The sequence below is a fragment of the Ranitomeya imitator genome, chromosome 6, assembly GCF_032444005.1.
Source record: "Ranitomeya imitator isolate aRanImi1 chromosome 6, aRanImi1.pri, whole genome shotgun sequence".
Taxonomy (NCBI): Eukaryota; Metazoa; Chordata; class Amphibia; order Anura; family Dendrobatidae; genus Ranitomeya; species Ranitomeya imitator.
In genome coordinates this window covers 41,418,361-41,443,479 of record NC_091287.1, presented here as the reverse complement: position 1 = coordinate 41,443,479, position 25,119 = coordinate 41,418,361, and the positions used below count along the sequence as shown (strand labels likewise).

The 25,119-nt window shown below is 42.5% G+C and overlaps 1 protein-coding gene across 6 annotated transcripts in view; it reads left to right on the top strand.

Moving 5' to 3' along the window:
- The window catches only part of NEBL (nebulette), a 227,040-nt gene that overhangs the window by 86,881 nt on the left and 115,040 nt on the right, over positions 1-25,119 (top strand). For 3 of the 6 annotated variants that reach the window (XM_069729536.1, XM_069729535.1, XM_069729534.1), the window contains exon 1: positions 24,222-24,725. Coding sequence is in view for 2 of the 6 variants with exons in the window: in XM_069729537.1 (XP_069585638.1) it covers positions 16,854-16,961 (108 nt within the window). In the remaining 4 variants the exon portion in view is untranslated. Of the gene's footprint in view, positions 1-16,853; positions 16,962-24,214; positions 24,726-25,119 lie in introns of those variants that run through there. The other 3 variants (XM_069729537.1, XM_069729539.1, XM_069729538.1) reach the window with 2 other exon arrangements.

Genomic DNA, 25,119 nt, shown 5'->3' with positions numbered 1-25,119 from the left:
CGGGACTTTTCAAAATACAAAAAATGTATCTAAGCACTAACAGGCACGTATTTGCAACTTACCTGCCTGTTCTGCACAGCGCCGTTCTCCCCTGGCACAGAGCGGTCGCAGACCGCTCCTGCCAGGGATTCAGCTGCCTCTGCTGAAGCGACGGTTTGGGACTTCTGAGGTCAGTCTGATTGACAGCCGACTTCCCAAGTTAGGCAGTGGGGATCCAGTTGTCAATTAAACTGACTTCGCAAGTTCCGCCCTGTCAACTGAAGCGGACGGAAAAGAAGCCTCCACTCTGTAGACATAATGTCAGCAGAGGCTTCTGAATCCCCGGCAGGAGCGTTTGTGACTGCTCTGTGCCAGGGAAGACTGGCGCCGGACACAACAGGCAGATAAGCTGCAATTACCTGTTAGTGCTTAGTTACATTTTTCGTTTTTTTGAATAGTCCCGGATACACCCTTTAACATCGGGCTAACTGCTTGAAACGCGCAGGACCCTTACCTCATTTTATGATGTTACTTTAATACATGTTTTTATTCAACATTCAATAAAAAAAGATGTTATGCTTTATCCATGTGGTTCAGCTGGAGATACATTTTTGGGCAGAATATATTATTAACTGCTGATCCTTATAAACAATAAGGGACTTGAGACCCCCGATCTAATGATCCATGAGGATCTTAGTTGTGGATCCTTCAGCAGTTGATCACTAATCTTCTATCCTGTGGATTGTGGGAAAACCCCTGTCAACATTTTGCATCTGATTGCCTACTACAGAGATAAATAAGATCCATCAGCAGGTAGTTATGTTATATAAGAGTCGCATGTAAGTGAAAACTCTGTACCCAGCTTTCTACATCAAGTCTGTGTCAATGGTGGCAGAAAACCACTGTCACGTTATGGCTCATTGGTGCAGGAATGAAGTCATTCAGACTCTCCCTACACTATAAAAATAGAAAAGGATATGCCACCCTTCCTTTCTGGTGACGGCGTATGTTTTAGAAAATATGATTTACACCATTGAAAAAAATTGCAAGAGTTCTGAACTCCTCCATGAAGTCATTTATCATCAGCAGGAAGACAAAAATACAGTTATATGAAAAAGTTTGGGCACCCTTATTAATCTTAAGCTTAATGTTTTATAAAAATTGTTTTTTTGCAACAGCTATTTCAGTTTCATATATCTAATAACTGTTGGACACAGTAATGTTTCTGCCTTGAAATGAGGTTTATTGTACTAACAGAAAATGTGCAATCTGCATTCAAACTAAATTTGACAGGTGCATAAGTATGGGCACCCCACCAGAAAAGTAACATTAATATTTAGTACATCCTCCTTTTTGCAAAAATAACAGCCTCTAGTCGCTTCCTGTAGCTTTTAATGAGTTCCTGGATCCTGGATGAAGGTATTTTTGACCATTCCTCTTTAGAAAACAATTCCAGGTCAGTTAAGTTTGATGGTTGCCGAGCATGGACAGCCCTCTTCAAATGATCCCACAGATGTTCAATGATATTCAGGTCTGGGGACTGGGATGGCCATTCCAGAACAGTGTAATTGTTCCTCTGCATGAATGCCTGAGTAGATTTGGAGCGGTGTTTTGGATCATTGTCTTGCTGAAAGATCCATCCCCTGCGTAACTTCAACTTTGTCACTGATTCATGAACATTATTGTCAAGAATCTGCTGATACTGAGAGGAATCCATGCGTCCCTCAACTTTAACAAGATTCCTGGTGCCGGCATTGGCCACACAGCCCCAAAGCACGATGGAACCTCCACCAAATTTTACTGTGGGTAGCAAGTGTTTTTCTTGGAATGCTGTGTTTTTTGGCCGCCATGCATAACGCCTTTTTGTATGACTAAACAACTCAATCTTGGCTTCATCAGTCCACAGGACCTTCTTCCAAAAAAGAAATTGGCTTCTCCAAATGTGCTTTTGCATACCTCAGCCGACTCTGTTTGTGGCGTGCTTGCAGAAACGGCTTCTTTCGCCTCACTCTCCCATACAGCTTCTCCTTGTGCAAAGTGCGTTGTATAGTTGACCGATGCACAGTGACACCATCTGCAGCAAGTTGATGCTGCAGCTCTCTGGAGGTGGTCTGAGGATTGTCCTTGACTAATCTCCCCATTCTTCTTCTCTGCCTTTCTGATGTTTTTCTTGGCCTGCCACTTCTGGCCTTAACAAGAACTGTACCTGTGTTCTTCCATTTCCTTACTATGTTCCTCACAGTGGAAATTGAAAGGTTAAATCTCTGAGACAGCTTTTTGTATCCTTCCCCTGAACAACTGTGTTGAATAATCTTTGTTTTCAGATCATTAGACAGTTGTTTTGAGGAGCCCATGATGCCACTCTTCAGAGGAGATTCAAACAGGAGAACAACTTGCAAGTGGCTACTTTAAGTAGCTTTTCTCATGATTGCATACACCTTTGAAGTTCAAAGCTCAGTGAGGTTAGAAAACCAAAAAAAGTGCTTTAGTAAGTCAGTAAAAAGAAGGTAGGAGTATTTAAAAGAAGAAAATGATAAAGGTGCCCATACTTATGCACCTGCCAAATTTTGTTTGAATGCAGATTGCACATTTTCTGTTAGTACAATAAACCTCATTTCAAGGCAGAAACATTAGTGTCCAACAGTTATTAGATATATGAAACTGAAATAGCTGTTGCAAAAAAAACAATTTTTTATAAAACATTAAGCTTAAGATTAATAGGGGTGCCCAAACTTTTTCATATAACTGTACATGACATAATTAAGAAAGTCCAGACATTATTTCGAATACTCCCGACAGACAGAAAAATGGAATGATGCCATTATGGGAATTTTTACACCTGCCCGTTTGGATATTTTGTTTGTTTGTTCTGTTTGAGAAACAAACAAATGGAATAAATGTTCATATATACAGTGCCTTGTGAAAGTATTCTGCTCCCTGGAACTTTTCAACCTTTTCCCACATATCATGCTTCAAACATAAAGATACCAAATGTAAATTTTTGGTGAAGAATCAACAACAAATGGAACACAATTGTGAAGTTGAACGAAATTTATTGGTTATTTAAAATTTTTGTGGAAATTCAAAAACTGAAAAGTGGGGTGTGCAATATTATTCGGCCCCTTTAACTTAATATTTTGTTGCGCCACCTTTTGCTGCGATTACAGCTGCAAGTCGCTTGGGGTATGTCTCTATCAGTTTTGTACATGGAGAGACTGAAATTCTTGCCCATTCTTCCTTGGCAAACAGCTCGAGCTCAGTGAGGTTTGATGGAGATCGTTTGTGAACAGCAGTTTTCTGCTCTTTCCACAGATTCTCAATTAAATTGTGGTCTGGACTTTGACTTGATCATTCTAACACCTGGATACGTTTGTTTGTGAAGCATTCCATTGTAGATTTTGCTTTATGTTTGGGATCATTGTCTTGTTGGAAGACAAATTTCCATCCCAGTCTCAGGTCTTTTGCAGACTCCAACAGGTTTTCTTCAAGAATGGTCCTGGATTTGGCTCCATCCATCTTCCCATCAATTTCAACCATCTTCCCTGTCCCTGCTGAAGAAAAGCAGGCCCAAACCATGATGCTGCCACCACCATGTTTGACAGTGGGGATGGTGTGTTCAGGGTGATGAGCTGTGTTGCCTTTATGCCAAACATATCGTTTGGCATTGTTGCCAAAAAGTTCGATTTTGGTTTCATCTGACCAGAGCACCTTTTTCCACATGTTTTGTGTGTCTCCCAGGTGGCTTGTTGCAAACTTTAAAAGCCACTTTTTATCGATATATTTGAGAAATGGCTTGCTTTCTTGCCACTCTTCTATAAAGGCCAGATTTGTGCAGTGTACGACTGATTGTTGTCCTATGAACAGACTGTCCCACCTCAGCTGTAGATCTCTGCAGTTCATCCAGAGTGATCATGGGCCTCTTGGCTGCATCTCTGATCAGTCTTCTCATTGTTTGAGAAGAAAGTTTAGAGGGACGGCCGGGTCTTGGTAGATTTGCAGTGGTGTGATACTCCTTCCATTTCAATATGATCGCTTGCACAGTGCTCCTTGGGATGTTTAACCCCTTAGCGACCGCCGATACGCCTTTTAACGGCGGCCGCTAAGGGTACTTAAACCACAGCGCCGTTAATTAACGGCGCTGTGGAAAAAGTGTATAGCGCCCCCCACAGGCCGATTTTCTCCGGGGTCTCGGCTGCCGAGGGTAGCCGAGACCCCAGAGAACATGATTCGGGGGGTTTTTAACCCTCCCCGCATTTGCGATCGCCGGTAATTAACCGTTTACCGGCGATCGCAAAAAAAAAAAAAAAAAGCGATCTCTTTAATTTCTCTGTCCTCTGATGTGATCGCACATCGGAGGACAGAGAAAAGGGGTCCCAGGTGGCCCCCCAATACTCACCTAGCTCCCCCGATGCTCCTCGTGTCTCCCGGTGGGCGCCGCCATCTTCAAAATGGCAGGCGCATGCGCAGTGCGCCCGCCGGCCGGCACCGGGAGAATCTTTGGGGTCTCGGCTGCCTGGGGTAGCCGAGACCCCAAAGAGCATGATCGGGGGTCGGTTTTAGCGACCCCTGTTTTGCGATCGCCGGTAATTAACTGTTTACCGGCGACCGCAAAAAAAAAAAAGAAGTAAAGTGTAATTCTCTGTCCTCTGATGTGATCGCACATCAGAGGACAGAGAAATGGGGGGATTCGGGGACCCTAGCATACTCACCTAGGTCCCTGGATCCTCTTGCTGCTCCTCCTGGCCGCCGGCAGAAGAACATGGCGGACGCATGCCCAGTGCGCCCGCCATCTGTCTCCATCTGCCGGCCGGCAGGAGAACAGCGGTTAGGGCTAAAATTAGGGGTAGGGTTAGGGGTAGGGCTAGGGGTAGGGTTAGGGGTAGGGTTAGGGGTAGGGTTAGGTTAGGGGTAGGGTTACGGCTAGGGTTAGGTTAGGGGTAGGGTTAGGTTAGGGGTAGGGGTAGGGTTACGGCTAGGGTTAGGTTAGGGGTAGGGTTAGGTTAGGGTTAGGGGTAGGGTTAGGTTAGGTTAGGGGTAGGGTTAGGTTAGGGGTAGGGCTAGGGTTAGGGGTAGGGTTAGGGCTAGGGTTAGGGCTAGGGTTGGGGTTGGGGCTAAATTTAGGGTTAGGGTTGGGGCTAAATTTAGGGTTAGGCTTCTTTCACACTTACGTCGGTACGGGGCCGTCGCAATGCGTCGGCCCGACATACCGACGCACGTTGTGAAAATTGTGCACAACGTGGGCAGCAGCTGTAGTTTTTCAACGCATCCGCTGCCCAATCTATGTCCTGGGGAGGAGGGGGCGGAGTTACGGCCACGCATGCGCGGTCAGAAATGGCGGATGCGACGTACAAAAAAACGTTTCATTGAACGTTTTTTTGTGCCGACGCTCCGCCAAAACACAACTGATCCAGTGCACGACGGACGCGACGTGTGGCCATCCGTCACGATCCGTCGGCAATACTATGGGCAAAAAACGCATCTTGCGGGCACATTTGCAGGATCCGTTTCTTGTCCAAAACGACAGATTGCGACGGAATGCCAAACAACGCAAGTGTGAAAGTAGCCTTAGGGCTAGGGTTAGGGTTGGGGCTAAAGTTAGGGCTAGGGTTGGAGCTAAAGTTAGGGTTAGAGCTGGGATTAGGTTTAGGGTTTGGATTAGGGTTGGTATTAGGGTTAGGGTTGGCATTAGGGTTAGGTTTGGGATTAGGGTTAAGGTTAGGGTTGTGATTAGGGGTGTATTGGGATTAGGGTTAGGTTTGAGGTTAGGGTTGAGATTAGGATTAGGGGTGTGTTGGATTTAGGGTTTTGATTAGGGTTATGGTTAGGGTTGACATTAGGGTTGTTTTGGGGTAAGGGTTGTGATTATGGTTAGGGTTAGTGATTAGGATTATGGATCAGGTTGGGATTAGGGTTAGGGGTTGGAGCTAGAATTGGGGGGTTTCCACTGTTTAGGTACATCAGGGGGTCTCCAAACACGACAGCCAATTTTGCGCTCAAAAAGTCAAATGGTGCTCCCACCCTTCTGAGCTCTGCCGTGCGCCCAAACAGTGGGTTACCCCCACATATGGAGCATCAGCGTACTCGGGATAAATTGGACAACAACTTCTGGGGTCCAATTTCTCTTGTTACCCTTGTGAAAATAAAAACTTGGGGGCTACAAAATCTTTTTTGTGAAAAAAAAAAATATTTTTTATTTTCACGACTCTGCATTCTAAACTTCTGTGAAGCACTTGGGCATTCAAAGTTCTCACCACACATCTAGATAAGTTCCTTGGGGGGTCTAGTTTCCAAAATGGGGTCACTTGTGGGGGGTTACTACAGTTTAGGTATATCAGGGGCTCTGCAATCGCAACATAATGCCCACAGACCATTCTATCAAAGTCTGCATTCCAAAAAGGCGCTCCTTCCCTTCCGAGCTCTGCCGTGCGCCCAAACAGTGGTTTACCCCCACATATGGCACATCAGCGTACTCGGGATAAATTGGACAACAACTATTGCAGTCCAATTTCTCCTGTTACCCTTGTGAAAATAAAAACTTGGGGGCTACAAAATCTTTTTTGTGAAAAAAAAAATATTTTTTATTTTCACGACTCTGCATTCTAAACTTCTGTGAAGCACTTGGGCATTCAAAGTTCTCACCACACATCTAGATAAGTTCCTTGGGGGTCTAGTTTCCAAAATGGGGTCACTTGTGGAGGGTTTCTACTGGTTAGGTACATCAGGGGCTCTGCAAATGCAACATAATACCCGCAGACCATTCTATCAAAGTCTGCATTCCAAAACGGCGCTCCTTCCTTCCGAGCTCTGCCGTGCGCCCAAACAGTGGTTTACCCCCACATATGGGGTACCAGCATACTCAAGACAAATTGGACAACAACTTTTGGGGTCCAATTTCTCTTGTTACCCTTGTAAAAATAAAAACTTGGGGGCTACAATATCTTTTTTGTGGAAAAAAAAATATTTTTTATTTTCACGGCTCTGCATTATAAACTTCTGTGAAGCACTTGGGCATTCAAGGTTCTCACCACACATATAGATAAGTTCCATGGGGGGTCTAGTTTCCAAAATGGGGTCACTTGTGGGGGATTTCTACTGTTTAGGCACATCAGGGGCTCTCCAAACGCGACATGGCGTCCGATCTCAATTCCAGCCAATTCTACATTGAAAAAGTAAAACGGCACTCCTTTTCCAAGCTCTGCGGTGCGCCCTAACAGTGGTTTACCCCCACATATTGGGTATCAGCGTACTCAGGAGAAATTGCACAACAACTTTTGTGGTCTAATTTCTCCTGTTACCCTTGTGAAAATAAAAATTTGTGGGCAAAAAGATCATTTTTGTAGAAAAAATGCGATTTTTTTTTTTTTCACGGCTCTAAGTTATAAACTTCTGTGAAGCACATGGGGGTTCAAAGTGCTCACCACACATCTAGATAAGTTCCTTAAGGGGTCTAGTTTCCAAAATGGTGTCACTTGTGGGGGGTTTCCACTGTTTAGGCACATCAGGGGCTCTCCAAACGCGACATGGCGTCCAATCTCAATTCCAGCCAATTCTACATTGAAAAAGTAAAACGGCGCTCCTTCACTTCCAAGCTCTGCGGTGCGCCCAAACAGTGGTTTACCCTCACATATGGGGTATCGACGTATTCAGGAGAAATCGCACAACAACTTTTGTGGTCTAATTTCTCCTGTTACCCTTGTGAAAATAAGAATTTGTGGGCAAAAAGATCATTTTTGTGTAAACAAAAGCGATTTTTTTATTTTCACGGCTCTACGTTATAAACTTCTGTGAAGCACTTGGGGGTTCAAAGTGCTCACCACACATCTAGATAAGTTCCTTAAGGGGTCTAGTTTCCAAAATGGTGTCACTTGTGGGGGGTTTCCACTGTTTAGGTACATCAGGGGCTCTCCAAACGCGACATGGCATCCAATCTCAATTCCAGCCAATTCAACATTGAAAAAGTAAAACGGCGCTCCTTCACTTCTAAGTTCTGCGGTGCGCCCTAACAGTGGTTTACCCCCACATATGGGGTATTGGAGTATTCAGGAGAAATTGCATAACAAAATTTATGGTTACATTTCTGTTTTTACACTTGTGAAAATAAAAAAAATGGTTCTGAATTAAGATGTTTGCTAAAAAAAGTTAAATGTTCATTTTTTCCTTCCACATTGTTTCAGTTCCTGTGAAGCACGTAAAGGGTTAATAAACTTCTTGAATGTGGTTTTGAGAACCTTGAGGGGTGTAGTTTTTAGAATGGTGTCACACTTCATTATTTTCTATCATATAGACCCCTCAAAATGACTTCAAATGTGATGTGGTCCCTAAAAAAAAAATGGTGTTGTAAAAATGAGAAATTGCTGGTCAACTTTTAACCCTTATAACTCCCTAACAAAAAAAAATTTTGTTTCCAAAATTGTGCTGATGTAAAGTAGACATGTGGGAAATGTTATTTATTAACTATTTTTCGTGACATATCTCTCTGATTTAAGGGCATAAAAATACAAAGTTTGAAAATTGCAAAATTTTAAAAATTTTCGCCATATTTCCGTTTTTTTCATAAATAATCGCAAGTAATATCGAAGAAATGTTACCACTAACATGAAGTACAATATGTCACGAAAAAACAATCTCAGAATCAGCGGGATCCGTTGAAGCGTTCCAGAGTTATAACCTCATAAAGTGACAGTGGTCAGAATTGCAAAAATTGGCTCGGTCATTAAGTACCAAATTGGCTCTGTCACTAAGGAGTTAAAGGGAAGGTGCCATCAAAAAAAAATTTTTTTCAGAAATTGTAAAAATGTAAAGAATTAATGATTACATTTTCTTAAATATTATCATTTGTTTATAATTTAGTAAAATATGAAAAATAATTTGAAAAGTTTTGGAATTTCCACTTTTCAACACTAGGGGGAGCAGCTGCTGAAATTTCAGAAAAACCTAGTGTACAAATAGCTCACATTACTGCACTGCAGTAATTATGGGCGGAGTCTGCTGACGTGTGTGATGTCTCCTCTCCTCCCCTTCTTGGTGTTTGCTAAGGGATTAGAGAGGATGATATTCAGGAACCCAGTGAGCAGCCATTTTGTTGGTGACTGCAGAGTATGGCTGCCGTCACACTATCAGTATTTGGTCAGTATTTTACATTAGTATTTGTAAGCCAAAACCAGGAGTGGAACAAATAGAGGAAAAGTATAATAGAAACACGTCACCACTTCTGCATTTATCACCCACTCCTGGTTTTAGCTACAAATACTGAGGTAAAATACTGACCAAATACTGATAGTGTGAAGGCAGCCTTAGGCTACTTTCACACTAGCGTTGTTGGCGTTTTTTCCCCATAGACTAACATTACCCACGCATTGCGACGTATTGCCACACGTCGTAACTGTCGTGCGACGGTTGCATCATGTTTTGGTGGACCGGCGCCACAAAAAAAGTTACATGTAACGTTTGTGCATCGAGTCCGCCATTTTTGACCGCGCATGCACGGCCGAAACTCCGCCCCATCCTCCCCAGACCTAACAATGGGGCAGCGGAAGTGTCGTAAGACTGCTTCCGCTGCCCACGTCGGAACGACGCACTGCGATGGGCCTGTACCGATGCTAGTGTGATAGCAGCCTTATACTGACAAGTCTACGGTCACCGAGGATGGCAGGCAGCAAGGATTCTGGGAGATATGTGGTGGAGGGAGCAGGGTGACAGCAGCACAGAGTATTTCAGGAGAGCAGTGTGCTGGTCTATGGGGGCCCCTTGTTTGGTGTGCGGAGCAGCCAGGGATTGTACATAGAGCGCTGTCTTTTATACACATGGATGGACCGTCTGCTCCACAGAAATCCAGGAAACATTTCTGCGGATTGATGGCCTGGTCTGATCCAGACTTTGCATGCAGACCCCATTCCCCTCCTCAGATCCTGTCTTCTCCATCCTGTCCTGGCGATGTTTGAAAGCGAGGCGACAGGCGCAGTCCGGGGTGACGCTGGGAAGGAAATGTAGCCATATAGTAACGATAAAAATGAGACCCCTCTCTTCAGCTACCTCACCAGCCTTCCCCTGACTGCACCTAACTGGAGGTCATGCTTTACCCTCTATTACCCCAGACCCGCGTGCAGGTGCTCAGCCAGAACCACCATAGAATGGGTCCGCTTTCTGAAGATAATACTGCCATAGTGTTGTCACATAATACCGCCATATAGATCACACACAATACTATCAAATAGATCACACAATACTGTCATACAGTTCTCACATAATACCACCATATAGATCACACATAATACCGCCAATGTTCTCACATACCGCCATATAGATCACACATAATACCGCCAGTGTTCTCCCATACTGCCATATAGATCACACATAATAATGCCATAGTGTTCTCACATAATACCGCCATATAGATCACACATAATACTGCCATAGTGTTCTCACATAATACCGCCATATAGATCACACATAATGCTGCCATAGTGTTCTCACATAATACCGCCATATAGATCACACATAATGCTGCCAGTGTTCTCACATAATACCGCCATATAGATCACACACAAGACCACCATCTAATTCTCACAATACTGATCAAGCATAATACCACCATACAGATCACATAACACCGTCATATAGATCTCACGTAATGCCATAATACAGCATGACGCCCGCAGCTCCTGTTATCGCCGCATTGAGTTGTGTGTGCAATGGGTAAAGATATGCAGGGGGGAGCGGAGTGCATAGAAGTGGATTAGATACACGGTTCACCAGACAGTATTACACAGGAGAGGATTAGATACACGGCTCAGCAGGCAGTATCACACAGGAGAGGATTAGATACACGGCTCACCAGACAGTATTACACAGGAGAGGATTAGATACACGGCTCAGCAGACAGTATCACACAGGAGAGGATTAGATACACGGCTCAGCAGTCAGTATCACACAGGAGAGGATTAGATACACGGCTCAGCAGACACTATCACACAGGAGAGGATTAGATACACGGCTCACCAGACAGTATCACACAGGAGAGGATTAGATACACGGCTCAGCAGTCAGTATTCCACAGGATTAGATACACAGGTCAGCACAGGATAGGATTAGATACACGGCTCAGCAGACACTATCACACAGGAGAGGATTAGATACACAGCTCACCAGACAGTATCACACAGGAGAGGATTAGATACACGGCTCAGCAGACACTATCACACAGGAGAGGATTAGATACACGGCTCAGCAGTCTTTATTCCACAGGATTAGATACACAAGTCAGCACAGGATAGGATTAGATACACGGCTCAGCAGACACTATCACACAGGAGAGGATTAGATACACGGCTCACCAGACAGTATCACACAGGAGAGGATTAGATACACGGCTCAGCAGTCAGTATTCCACAGGATTAGATACACAGGTCAGCACAGGATAGGATTAGATACACGGCTCAGCAGACACTATCACACAGGAGAGGATTAGATACACAGCTCACCAGACAGTATCACACAGGAGAGGATTAGATACACGGCTCAGCAGACACTATCACACAGGAGAGGATTAGATACACGGCTCAGCAGTCAGTATTCCACAGGATTAGATACACAGGTCAGCACAGGATAGGATTAGATACACGGCTCAGCAGACACTATCACACAGGAGAGGATTAGATACACGGCTCACCAGACAGTATCACACAGGAGAGGATTAGATACACGGCTCAGCAGACACTATCACACAGGAGAGGATTAGATACACGGCTCAGCAGTCAGTATTCCACAGGATTAGATACACAGGTCAGCACAGGATAGGATTAGATACACTGCTCAGCAGACACTATCACACAGGAGAGGATTAGATACATGGCTCAGCACAGTATAGTGATAGATGCAGGGTCTGATGTCCTGTGAGGAGCTGCAGTGAGAGGTCGTGCAGCACAGAGCCTCCCCCATCCCCCTCTGTTACCTCTCTGCAGCTCCTGATAAGAGAACATCAGACCCCAGCACTTCAGATTCTCTAGCGATTCTAGAGATTCAGCCACACACCAGGCAGCAGAGGACAGGGAACGGCCGCTGACAGTGTGAGGGGAGACAGATGGAGCTGCCCCTCCAACAGCACAGCTCAGTCACAGTGGAGCAGCTCACAGGTACACTCCACTGTAGGCTGAAGCAAGATGGCGCCGATCTCCTGCCTCTGCTGTGATGTGGAGACAGCCCAGGGGGCGTGGCCACATCAGAGCAGAGAAGCTTATAATGCATTACTAGCTATGGGGTCGGCTCCCGACTACAGATGTCTATGTCCAGGGCTGCCGTATGTGAAGACTGTAAGTGTCGTGCAGCTACACTTACAGTCCTGCAAATGAAAATGGCGGCGCCCAGTGGCAGAAAAAAAAATAAATAAAAAAAAAAAACAATAAATACTATGCACTTGAAAATAACTTATAAAAATAAGGAATTAAAGAGGTTTTTTTTTTTTTTTTTTTTACAATATTAAAACGCGGCACCTTCCCTTTAAAGTTTTGGAAATAATTTTGTATCCAAATCCAGCTTTAACCCCTTAGTGACCGAGCCAAATTTTTGAAATCTGACCAGTGTCACTTTATGTGGTAATAACTCTGCAATGCTTCAACAAATCCCAGTGATTTTGAGACTGTTTTTTCGTGACACATTATACTTTATGATAATGGTAAATTTTGTTCAACATTTTTTGTGTTTATTTATAAAAAATATCAAAAATTTGAGAAAAATGTTAAAAAATTAGCAATTTTCTAAATTTGAATGATTATCCCTTTAATCCAGATAGTCATACAACAGCAAACCATTAATAAATAACATTTCCCACATGTCGGCTTTACATCAGCACCATTTGTAAAATGTTATTTTATTGTGTTAGCATTTTAGGAGGTTTAAAAATGTAGCAGCAATTTTTCATTTTTTCAAAGAAATTTACAAAATGTATTTTTTTAGGGACTTATCCATGTTTGAAGTGACTTTAGGGGTCCCATATATTGGGAAACCCACAAACGTGATACCATTTTAAAAACAGCACCCCCTGACATATTGAAAACTGCTGTCAGGTAGTTTATTAACCCTTCAGGTGCTTTACAGGAATTAATGCAAAGTGGTATGACAGAAATGAAAATGTGTATTTTTACCACCTAAATGTTGGTAACTTCTAAACAGATTACTATAGCCGGCAGACTCTAAGGCCGCTATTTGGTCATGAATTGCCATCGCAAACATCAGGACAACAAAATCATGATCTGAGGGCACCAATTGTGACAAAGAAGAAGCCCCCACACTCTGTTAACCATTTATAATTATGTAGTCACTATTGACAGCAGCATCTAAGGGGTTAAACAGATTTAGATGGTGCAAATACTGATCGTGGCTGGTACAGCAAGTTGTCAGCTATAGTGTACAGCCGACAGATGATGGATTGTCATCTGTATGGGGATGCTATTCTCTCATATCTCAGGTCAGTTAAAAGACGTATTGGCGGTCATTAAGGGGTTAAACTTCTCCACAACAGTATCACGGACCTGCCTGTTGTGTTCCTTGGTCTTCATGATGCTCCCTGTGCTTCAAACAACCCTGAGACTATTACAGAGCAGGTGCATTTATACGGAGACTTGATTACACACAGGTGGATTATATTTATCATCATTAGGCATTTAGGACAACATTGGATCATTCAGAGATCCACAATGAACTTCTGGAGTGAGTTTTCTGCTCTGAAAGTAAAGGGGCCGAATAATATTGCACGCCCCACTTTTCAGTTTTTGAATTTCCACAAAAATGGAAGCAGCGCAGCCCCCAACCCCTATTGAATTGTTTTGTAAAAGAGAAAAGTCCTCCATGCAGAAATTTTTCTTTTTATAAGAAAAAAATAAAAAAAATATATAAAAAAAATGGCAACCAGATGGACCTCATAACGGTCAATTAGGTACCTCCAGACAAATGGAAACTTGGAATAGAAATGTGACCAGAGCCTAAAGACACACAGGGATCGTCGTTCTAGTTGAATGGTTAATCTGCTTAGTTATAGGCTGTGTTCACATGTACAGTGTGTTTGATAATTTTTGGGTAAAAATTATCTCTTAACTATTTTACTGTGATATAAAAACAAAAACGCATTAGAGGAATGGGCTGAGCGTCGTAGAGATGACCTAGCTGACATAGCCAGATACATTGCTGTGCCAGGCACTTTAATTACGGGATGCAAACACTACAGGTCCTCTATTCTGCTGATCAGCTGGGCTCCCAGAAATTAGACCCCCCGACCACAGATCAGACATTGTCAGGTTGTCCCTGGCTATTAATGTAAACTCATTGAAGATCCCCATTAAAGCTGCCATACCGCTTTGTTACAGTGACATAATACGCCACATATGTTTTGAAGCGCTATGTATTATTCCTTGGAAGGAAAAGAGCTTATGTCTGACAATATGAGTGATTCACAGTCATCATGGCAGTGCTGTGCTTGCCACGTATACTATATATTTAGATGTATTAAATATTCGGCGTGCGTCCACAATGAACTCACTGCTTCACATGATCCTCATCAGAGCGCAGCTAATCCCAGGACCAAATTTGCCTCCTGCAATGATTGTTTTTCATATTCACGGTGGCACAAATTACTAAATAATCTGACATTGCTGAAAAATCTGTGATTCGTTCTTTATATAATTTTTCACAAAACTTTAGGACAAATCACCACAAATTGCACATTTGTTGTCCACTTTTCAATGCCTTTTTCCAAATTTGTATATACAATTCATTAATAACAAAGTCGGATAACTTTGTAAATACTTATTCTGGTGCTAATTCTGAGTTACAGACTGTTTTATTTTCTGGAGCTGCATTTAAACATCTGCAGGATTCAGAGCTGAAATCTCCCAGTATTCCTTGCTGATTTATTCTGGGAAGTATCATCTTGACATCGGACACTTTACTGTTCTAGGATAAACTTAAAGGGAGTCGGTCAGCACAGAATGTCTGTTAAAATCAAGTACAGTTGCTCAGTGCACCCTTGGCGTGGCCAAGCAATTAAAGGGATTGTCCGGCCTTAGGCTACAAGTATGCAGTCGCTCTATGTGACAACAGATTTGTAAATCCTCCCTGTGTGCACAAGTTTGCAATTTGCATACATGCTGTCACATGCCAACTAGACATGTCAATACACTTGCATAGACACGTCTAGTCGGAATGTGGCAAATCGCATACTTAGGCATGAATCATAATCCATCAAATTATGGAGTCTTCGGAAAATGATTGGTGCGCTGGGGAGAGTGACTGAGGAGATGCTTACAGAGTCTGCTCTTGCTATTCTGCCCCAGTCTACACAGCAAAGCTTGAGGCTATGTTCACACTTTGCGGATTTTGCTGCGGATCCGCAGCGGATTTGACCGCTGCGGATCCGCAGCAGTTTCCCATGAGTTTACAGTACAATGTAAACCTATGGGAAACAAAAAACGCTGTGCCCATGCTGCAGAAAAATCCGCGCGGAAACGCTGCGGATTACATTCCGCAGCATGTCACTTCTTTTCTGCGGATTTTCACCTGCTCCAATAGGAAACTGCAGATGAAAATCCGCAGAAGAAACCGCAGTAAAAAACCGCGATAAATCCGCAGTAAAAACCGCGACGGGTTTTCACTGCGGATTTTGGAATTCTGCTGCGGAAAAATCCGCAGTGGAATCCGCAAAGTGTGAACATAGCCTAAAAGTAAGTTGCAGAAGAAATTGGACATATTTAACTTAATTACCCTAGTAATATCAGCTGATCACAAAAGTTTCTGATGAAAGGCCCATGGTGATCACTGGATTGTTCTGATGGCTTTATTTCAGGGTGTGTCTAGCAATCCCATGTCTTATAGAATACATATTTCTTCCTTGATTAATAAATAATGGACTTTCATATTATTGTTAAGTTGTGCTGATGATTTTCTTGTATGTTACCTGAGAGCTGCATAATATAGAGCAAGAGAACCTGATTCCAGGTTCAATTCATATGTCACTAATTAGGCTGTAGTTTCAATACAATCAGGGTTTTATCTGCAGGAGATTATCACTGTGGGACTAGCTCTCGCATGCAAACCAGTCAGGCTAATCTGTATAACCCCGTCCTCACTACTGATTGGCAGCTTACTGACATTATACACAGGAAGCTGCCAATCAGGTATGCGGGCGGCGTTCTACACAACTCAGCATTCTGCCTGTAACGGGGTCTACTGTGCTGTAGTACCTCTTTCAGTACCACCCCGTGTTTCAGGAAGTCCACTCTGCTTTTGCTGGATTCTGAATGAAGGACGCTGGCAGGAATTTCTTGATTACATGAGAGCATATAAAAGCTGACTGCTTCTCCATGTATTTCCAGTCTAAGAACAACCTTTATTTACAGCACACAGAATATATAACACAGATACACAGGGCAGGCCAATAGGAACACAGCAGGCCAGACCTACATTATAATAGCCGCAGGGGGCCGGAGCCTGCCAATATTTACTGTGGGAATTACAAAGGTGGGGGGAGGACAGAAAGAGAATATCTTGTCCAGGGGCACAGCCTATGGACTGATGCATTTCACATGGAAACTATTATACATACATATACTGCATAACATTCTTGGTGCTGGGGGGTTCTGTAACACTGCCCACTGTTACATCTGCAGCAGAAAGCACAGTGATTGTATCTAAACTGCACCAAGCAGCCCAGTAAGTGAGACATCACTGGAATCAGAGTCTCTTCACCTACATCATGCTGCTCGCAGATTAAATAAAAAAAAAACTGCTGACAGATTCTCTTTTAATAGACTGGTGTATAAGTCATATGTGAATCATTCATGTGTAGTAAGTAATATATTGCTGACAGTTGTTCCCTTCTTTTGTAGGTAAAATATAAAAGAGACTTTGAAGAAAGTAAAGGCCGAGGCTTCAGCATTGTCACAGACACACCCGAACTCCAGCGACTCAAAAAGACCCAAGAGCAGATTAGTAACGTATGTGCTAGTGCGATCCCTATAAAATGTGTGGCGTGCGGCAGTGTTGGTGTGCAGTGTTTGTAGAGCGGGTATGCGAGGGTAATGTAAATGTGACTGTGTGTCAGGTTCAAATGCAGCGAGTTGGCATCCAATATCACCAGCAGGATCTCAGCAATTATTACCGCGCTTTCCTAAAGTTCCAACCAGTAAGTTTGTCTGATTGTCTAGATATATGAGACAAGCATGATGAGGCAGATTTCTCCTTCGAGGATCTGGCATTGACTTATAGTTTAGCTATCTCCAGTAAGTGGCACTATAGACAGCTCTCTTCCCTATGGAGGAGAGCTACTTTGCAAACTTTTTTTCCCATGGAGCATTGCAGGTAAGAACTCCTTAATGAGAATCGATGCCCTCTGGAGCTGAAATCCTGAAAGAAGACAACACAAGAACAGGTGAATTTTTTTTATTGCAATATCTCCTATAAGAATGGTGTTGAGTATACAGTAGAGTTGAACAGAAATATTCATAGGACCCTGGTTCAGCTGCCACATCAGTAGTACGTGGCCACCACACCATAGCCTTACGAACCTCTTACCACCTTCTGACATCCCTAGCACCTCTTTTCATTTGTAGGCTCTTGTAATGTCATGCACGCATCCAAAGACATACCTGCAATAGGTGCAGGGGTTGCAATCGCACCAGGGCCCTGAAGCCCACGGAGCCAAAAAAGTCCCTATGGCCTACATGAAAAGACTAATACTATTAAAGATCTGCAATAATTGGGGGATCTATGGGAGCCTTTGCATAGAGGTCCATTAGCTTCAAGTTATGCCTTTGCATACATCTCATCATAACGCAATTGCATGGTCCCAGAGCTCATCATAATGCACAATTTCATCTGTTTTGGAAGTAGAAATGGGCCCCCTTATCGCTTGGGTCAAGGTTGCACCAATGATATGTCCGCCCTGTTGCATAGTTTCGTCGCAGAAGAAACTTGTGAGAGTAGATTAAATGGGGTAATTCAACTTTCATCTTCACAGAATAGGAGGTACATGCATCAGCTTCTTAATACAGCATAACAGGAAGTCTGAGGAACCTTTTACCAGAGAGAAATTGAAACCAAAGTACAACAAGTATATGCATTACATTCAACTAAGCATATACCATTAACATCATCGCCATCTACTATCAGAAAAGTGTAAACTCCTCCTGTATCTGTTGCATATCTGCCAACACGCCCCTGCTACGAACCCATATTGTACCCATATTGACCATATGCCTTCGTAATAGAGTACCCTAGAGAGACACCATAAGGCGGCACATGTCAATGGTATATCTGTCATGAGCCATGGGTATTCGCCATGCCATCACTAAGGCATGATTCACACAGTGCTGCTGTTTATTTACGTGGTCCTTTACCGAGATGTGATAGATATTGCATAAATCTCAGTATAAAAGAGTAAAGATGCCATTATCAGGCTCACGTCTCCCCAGGCTCTTGCTCACTTGCACATCTTATAACTGTGTATTGTGGATTTTCAAAGTTTGTACATTTCTTTGCAAACATAAAACGTTCTTCTCGTCTTTGTAACAATTCAGGTCTTTGACAACTTTGCATTTTTGCCGTTTTTGTACTCTAAGCAAATTTATCCATGGGATGAGAGGCTGAAAGCTATTTCTGACCGCATATGCTGAGTGTTAAAAATACATCCTCATATCTAATGGCAAAGTAAAAACTCTTTTATGTCCATCCTACAAACACATTTCCCGAGATTCTCCGTCCTTAAAAGATCTTATTTCAGTGTTGAGAAATAGAATGCAGCAACTTTTACCTATAGGTTCAAATGGACTAAAGTAATTATTAAATGGAATATTGGTTGCTGCTTTTATTTTTCAAGAAATTACAGAGAAAATGAAGCTCGAATCTGGTTGGTTCTCTTGTAAATTTGTTTTTTTTTTACAGATTTCCTTTTTTCTTTAGTCTGAATCTATTTAAAATACATCTGTCAGTAGTAGGATCAACCTTCTTAACCAGTATATATCAGCATGTAGGTCATAGGGAGTTGAATAAAATGATACCTTGATATCTGCGTTCCGATGAATGGTTCCCGAGAAATTAATGTTTTTAGAATATGCAAATGAGCTGAAAAGATCGTGGCACAGAGATCTTTTAATCTCATTTGCATATAAGTACAAATGTGGATTTCTCAGTAACCATTTATCGGATTGCAGATATCAAGGTATCATTTTATTCAGTTTTATATGACCTACATGCTGATAAAGACGGCTTTGGAGGGCTAATCCTACTGACAAATGCCCTTTAAGGCGGTCCAGGGAAGGTCATGCCTGTCCACAGGTAGATGGGAAAGGTTTCATTCTTTCGGCCTCCTAAATCCTTGCTGCTGTGTGTCTTGCTCTGTCTAGTTGGGAGATAACTGCACACACATGTACATACAGCCCTCATAATGAAAATTTGCTAATACCAAACGTTTTACAATCCTGCACACAATCGGCAATGTTGGCAACCATGCACACAGCTTGCAGCAATGTTGGATGCACAGTTATTATAGTATGCCACATTACACATCACCATCATGTGTCATAATCCAGAAAAACCCCTTCAAGAAAAATCTCATTGTGAAATCTCCAAGCATAAATTTGCAAGTATTAAACTTTGCAATGTTGAAAAATCCCAAAATAAACATCTGACGAGAGGGAAATATGGAGGATCGGGAGGAGGACCTGCCCTATCTCACAAGAAATTTGACCCTTTTTGTTAGACGCAACAAACAAAAGCTTAATATCTCATCCATACCAGGCCCCCTGACCCCGATTTTTGACAACCCAGACTTTCCCGCTGGCCTGGATAAAGTTATATTCCTACATAAACACAAGGATAAAGGATAGCCATCCGATAGTCTATGATTACATAACCCAATCTTCTATTAAACCTATGCAGTCCTTCTTTGAGGGGACAGGACCTCCCTTCGGCTCGTGGCTTTTTTACGAACAAATTAGAAGCTATATAACTAAATTGTGCAGACAGGTTGATTTATTTAGACCTCTTACTCCATTCGAGTCGGCTTGCCTGGATGGGGACCCTCCAACACACACGGTATCACTCCTCTATAAAATGTTCCAGGAGCACCAGGTGTCTACATCTGATCCTCCAGCTTTCTTCTCGAAGTGGGAAAACGATTTGCACAAACCATTGACATTAGAGGACAGGAGTAAGAGTCTCCTCCACATGTTCAGATCTTCACTATGTGCAGATTTCCAAGAGAGGAGTTATAAATTGCTGACTCGTTGGTACAGATGTCCAGACGGTATTCACATTATGTTCCCTACTACCCAAGATACATGTTGGAGGTGTTGGCAGGAGAGGGGTTCGTATGCTCATATTTGGTGGTCTTGTCCACCCATTAGAGGTTTTTGGGAAGCTGTTTTTGATCTCCACAACAAATTATCCCTCCATAAGGTCTGACCCACAATGGAGGTGGCTCTGTTGTCTATTTCTGATCTCTCCATAGCCAAATTTAAGAAAAGCCTTCTTAGACATTTTTTGACAGCTGCATGAAAACTAATACCTTGTTATTGGAAACAATCAATTTCTCCTTCAAATTCTGAACTTGTGGCAGAACTAAACCATCTCCTTCGTATGGAACAACTGGTGGGTCAGGATACGGGAACTTTGGATAAAGTATTAAATATATGGGCCCCTTGGATAGTGTTTAGAGAGACTGAGGAGCTAACTACCTGGCTTGGTTAATTTACTAAATATACTATCGGTTCCCTAATGTATCTACTTTTCAGGTGGTGGAACATTTTTGCTTTAATACTAACTAAAAGTTGAGTTGGACAGGACACCGGAAACTTACCCTCTCTCCCCACCCCATCTCCTCTCTCTTTTCTCTTCTCTTCACTCATTTTCAAATTCCTCTACTAATCATAAAGTTGGTTTAATTTACACCAAAGTTTATATAATGTAACATTCTGGTACCCATATCCTAGCATTAACCAACTTTAATCAACAGAATGGGTCTTGGAGAATTGGACCTATAGTGGCCAGGAACCCCATTGCCAAAAGTAATAGATTACTATATAGTCAACGGGAAGACGTTCCTAGTCCCGATTTCTAGAAAGTGTTTATTGTTCACAGATTCTCCTTTGAAAAGTTCTTAGAATAGCACTCTTTATATTTAAGGAGATAAAGAAATTATTTCATGGGTTGATTTTGAAAACTTTACTATGCCTTTTCTGAATTATAATGCTTGACACTGTTAAAAGGTACCTGATATGTTTCTGTCTGTACTATTCTAACTTGCAAAGTATTGTTATATGCAACTTCCTTTAATAAACTTAATTAACACAAAACTTTGCAATGTATATAATGTGTACTTTGGTGGTAAATGGTGACCTTATTACTACACTGGTGTCCACATTCACTTTGTATCCGCAAGACTACAGTATTACAAAGAAGACTCCAACCAGAGCCGCACACATAAGGTTCCTCGTGGAATGTAAGTACATTTATATATGGCTTGTTGGGTTTTCCAATAATATTAATTATTATTTTTATTATTATAATTATTTTAAATAAAACAATGGGCGCCCATTAATAACAGTATTAGTCAGGACAGTAAGATGTTAAAAGATACTTTGCAAACTGTATATTTTACATATTCATTATTATGTATTTATTATTTATTTGTAATTTATAAATCATTAACATATTATTTGGGAATGTTTTCGTTGGATAAGAAATACTCACATTTGTATTTATCTATTTCAGAACTACATGGAATATTCAAGAAGCCCTTACTGTTTCTAAGCCTATGAACACATCAATAGTCTTTCTGGATTTATGATATACGGCATTATGGTCTATAGTTGGCATCCACGCACTAAGAGCTGACAATAGGCTGGTGGCGTCACTAATACCCACCACCATCGATATGGGCCAACGTTTTTTGCCCAACACCGTGGGTCAACTTATTTTATTTTAACTGTGTCTACCACAAAATAAAATATGGAACAGCATCCAGTCCAGGTGAAAGATTGGAAAAAACTTTATTCCGCCATCATACGATGGCGGAATAAAGTTTTTTCCAATCTTTCACCTGGACTGGATGCTGTTCCATATTTTATTTTGGAGATACTACGTCCAATTGGGTCTGTGGACTTGGAGCGTGCATCTTTTTTTCTAATGTGCTGTCAGCTGTCTTTTTTTCTTTTTTTCTTACCTTCTCAACCATGTCTCATGGGGTCCCAAGGATCTTCAGAGATTGCCACAATAAATCTATGCCCAGCATGCAAGCTCTCACTGTAGGAAGCCAACTGGTCATGATGTATCCGTTAATATACCTACTCTGTGAACTAATATGGCCACCAGGATCGGACACAGACAGAAGAGGACCCTTATGCAAGTACAATATATGGGCCCTTTGCCGATGGTGAAATGTAAAGCTCATGGACCGCAATGCAAAAGCTCCAATGGGGCCCCAAATTATTACAAATCTTTAATCGTATTGGGTATATAATGTAGGGCAAAGGAGCTTTTTGGGCCCCTTAGGCTCCAGGACCCTGATGTGATTGCAACCCCTACACCTATTGTAGTTACGCCCCTGTCCTTTGCTGTCCGATAGCTTATCATAAGGCATAATTCCACTTGCCTTGGAGCTGGAATATGTTTTTTGTGAGACAATCTCCTTAAGACAAAGATATTTCCACAATAAGTGCAGCTTTCCAAACTTGTGTGTGAGGCTACGATGAGAAAAGGCTTGAGGTGCAAATGATGATGATGCAGCTGATTTCACACACATGGCTGACATATGGTTATCCTGATCATATCCAGTGATGATTTGGCAAAAACAACAAAAAAAAAAGAGTAATATATGAGATGCATGATACTTGCAATGCTAAGAAGACCTGTACAGGAGGTACGAACGAGTAGACGCCTCACTTCTCATAGGTGTCAATACTCTACTTGTGTTATGATGTCCCTACACCTTTAGTGGCCGTCAGCTATTCCTCCAAATCCTCCATACACATGCTCAGCTTGTCCCGTAGACTGTTAATGTGCGTTTAATAAGAAGAGAGGAGTTAGGCTACTTTCACACTAGCGTCGGAATCTCCCCGTCGCAATGCGTCGGGGAGAGATTCCGACGCTAGCATTTAACGTACTGCACAATGGAGGCAGCGGATGCATTTCTCCGGCGCATCCGCTGCCCCATTGTAAGGTGCGGGGAGGTGGGGGCGGAGTTCCGGCCGCGCATGCGCGGTCGGAAAAAGCAGTCCGTCAGGAGCAAAAAACGTTACATGTAACTTTTTTTGCTCCCGACGGTCCGCAAAAGCACGACGCATCTTTCGCTCGACGGATGGGACGTGTGGCAATTAGTGTTGAGCATTCCGATACCGCAAGTATCGGGTATCGGCCGATACTTGCGGTATCGGAATTCCGATACCGAGATCCGATATTTTTGTGATATCGGGTATCGGTATCGGAAGTGTAAAATAAAGAATTAAAATAAAAAATATTGTTATATTCACCTCTCCGGCGGCCCCTGGACATCAGCGGGAGGATCCGGCGTCCGGCACGGCTTCTTTCTTCAAAATGCGCGCCTTCAGGACCTGTGGAATGACGTCCCGGCTTCTGATTGGTCGCGTGCCGCCCATGTGACCGCCACGCGACCAATCAGAAGCCGCGACGTCATTCCTCAGCTAAAGTCCTAGAATGAGCGCCTTCTAGGACCTGAGGAATGACGTCGCGGCTTCTGATTGGTCGCGTGGCGGTCACATGGGCGGCACGCGACCAATCAGAAGCCGGGACGTCATTCCACAGGTCCTGAAGGCGCGCATTTTGAAGAAAGAAGCCGTGCCGGACGCCGGATCCTCCCGCTGATGTCCAGGGGCCGCCGGAGAGGTGAATATAACAATATTTTTTATTTTAATTCTTTATTTTACACTTTAATATGGATCCCAGGGCCTGAAGGAGAGTTTCCTCTCCTTCAGACCCTGGGATCCATGAGGATACATTCCGATACTTGATGTCCCATTGACTTGTATTGGTATCGGATATCGGTATCGGCGATATCCGATATTTTTCGGGTATCGGCCGATACTATCCGATACCGATACTTTCAAGTATCGGACGGTATCGCTCAACACTAGTGGCAATCCATCGAAAATGCGTCGTCAATACAAGTCTATGGGGAAAAACGCATCCTGCAAGCACTTTTGCAGGATGCGTTTTTTCTGCAAAACGACGCTTTGTGACGGATTGCAGAAAACATTAGTGTGAAAGTAGCCTAAGCTGCTGCCAGCCATCTTTGATGGTGGCTTATTTCCCTTGAAAACAAAGCGATCAAGTGTCAAAACTCAACATATAAGATAACTGGCAGAAGTTTGACCCAAGAATGAACATAAGACTTACGTTCAGTAGCTGAATTGTCTTTTATAACTCACTGGTTCTACTAAAGATTTTCATATCAATATTTAATGGTAGTAGTTAATGGATGTGTTTTTTTATAGGCTTTTCAGCATCACCTTCTGTATAATTCGTAATCTCAACCTGAAGACACCTAGTAGAGAAATTCTAGAAAAGGTCTAAGACCTCGGATTTATTGGAAAAGGAAAAATAATCCTCAACTTCTTCATATACAAAGTCATAATATCCCATTTGCTCAAATAGGATTGAAGGCCAATGATAAGGAATTTTGTTCTCTGGTCCAAAAGCTCCACATGCTATAGGAAGATGTGATACTTCTTCTATGACCTTACCAGGTAAATATAAAATATTATGGCATATGATACAACTGGATCGCATATCTAAATGTGTGTGACTTCGGCGCTAACGTAGGAGTAAGACTCGAATGACGCTGAGTGCGACTAGTTCCGCATTTCACTGGAGCCCACCAATGATCCTTCCTACTACAGACTTTCAGAAGAAAGACCATATTGGTTGAAACGTTGATGATTCTCTCTATAACAATCTATTCTTTTTTTGCCTGAAACTGGCTTAAATTATTGCACAAGTTTAATCCACCCCATAGCTGACTTAGATTTGCTTTTTTGGCACATGAATAGGCAAAGATTTGGCAAATTTATTAAGAAGTGGGTGCCTCTTAAAAATTGAATACATTATATTCTTAGTGTATTTTTCATAAGGATCTATCAA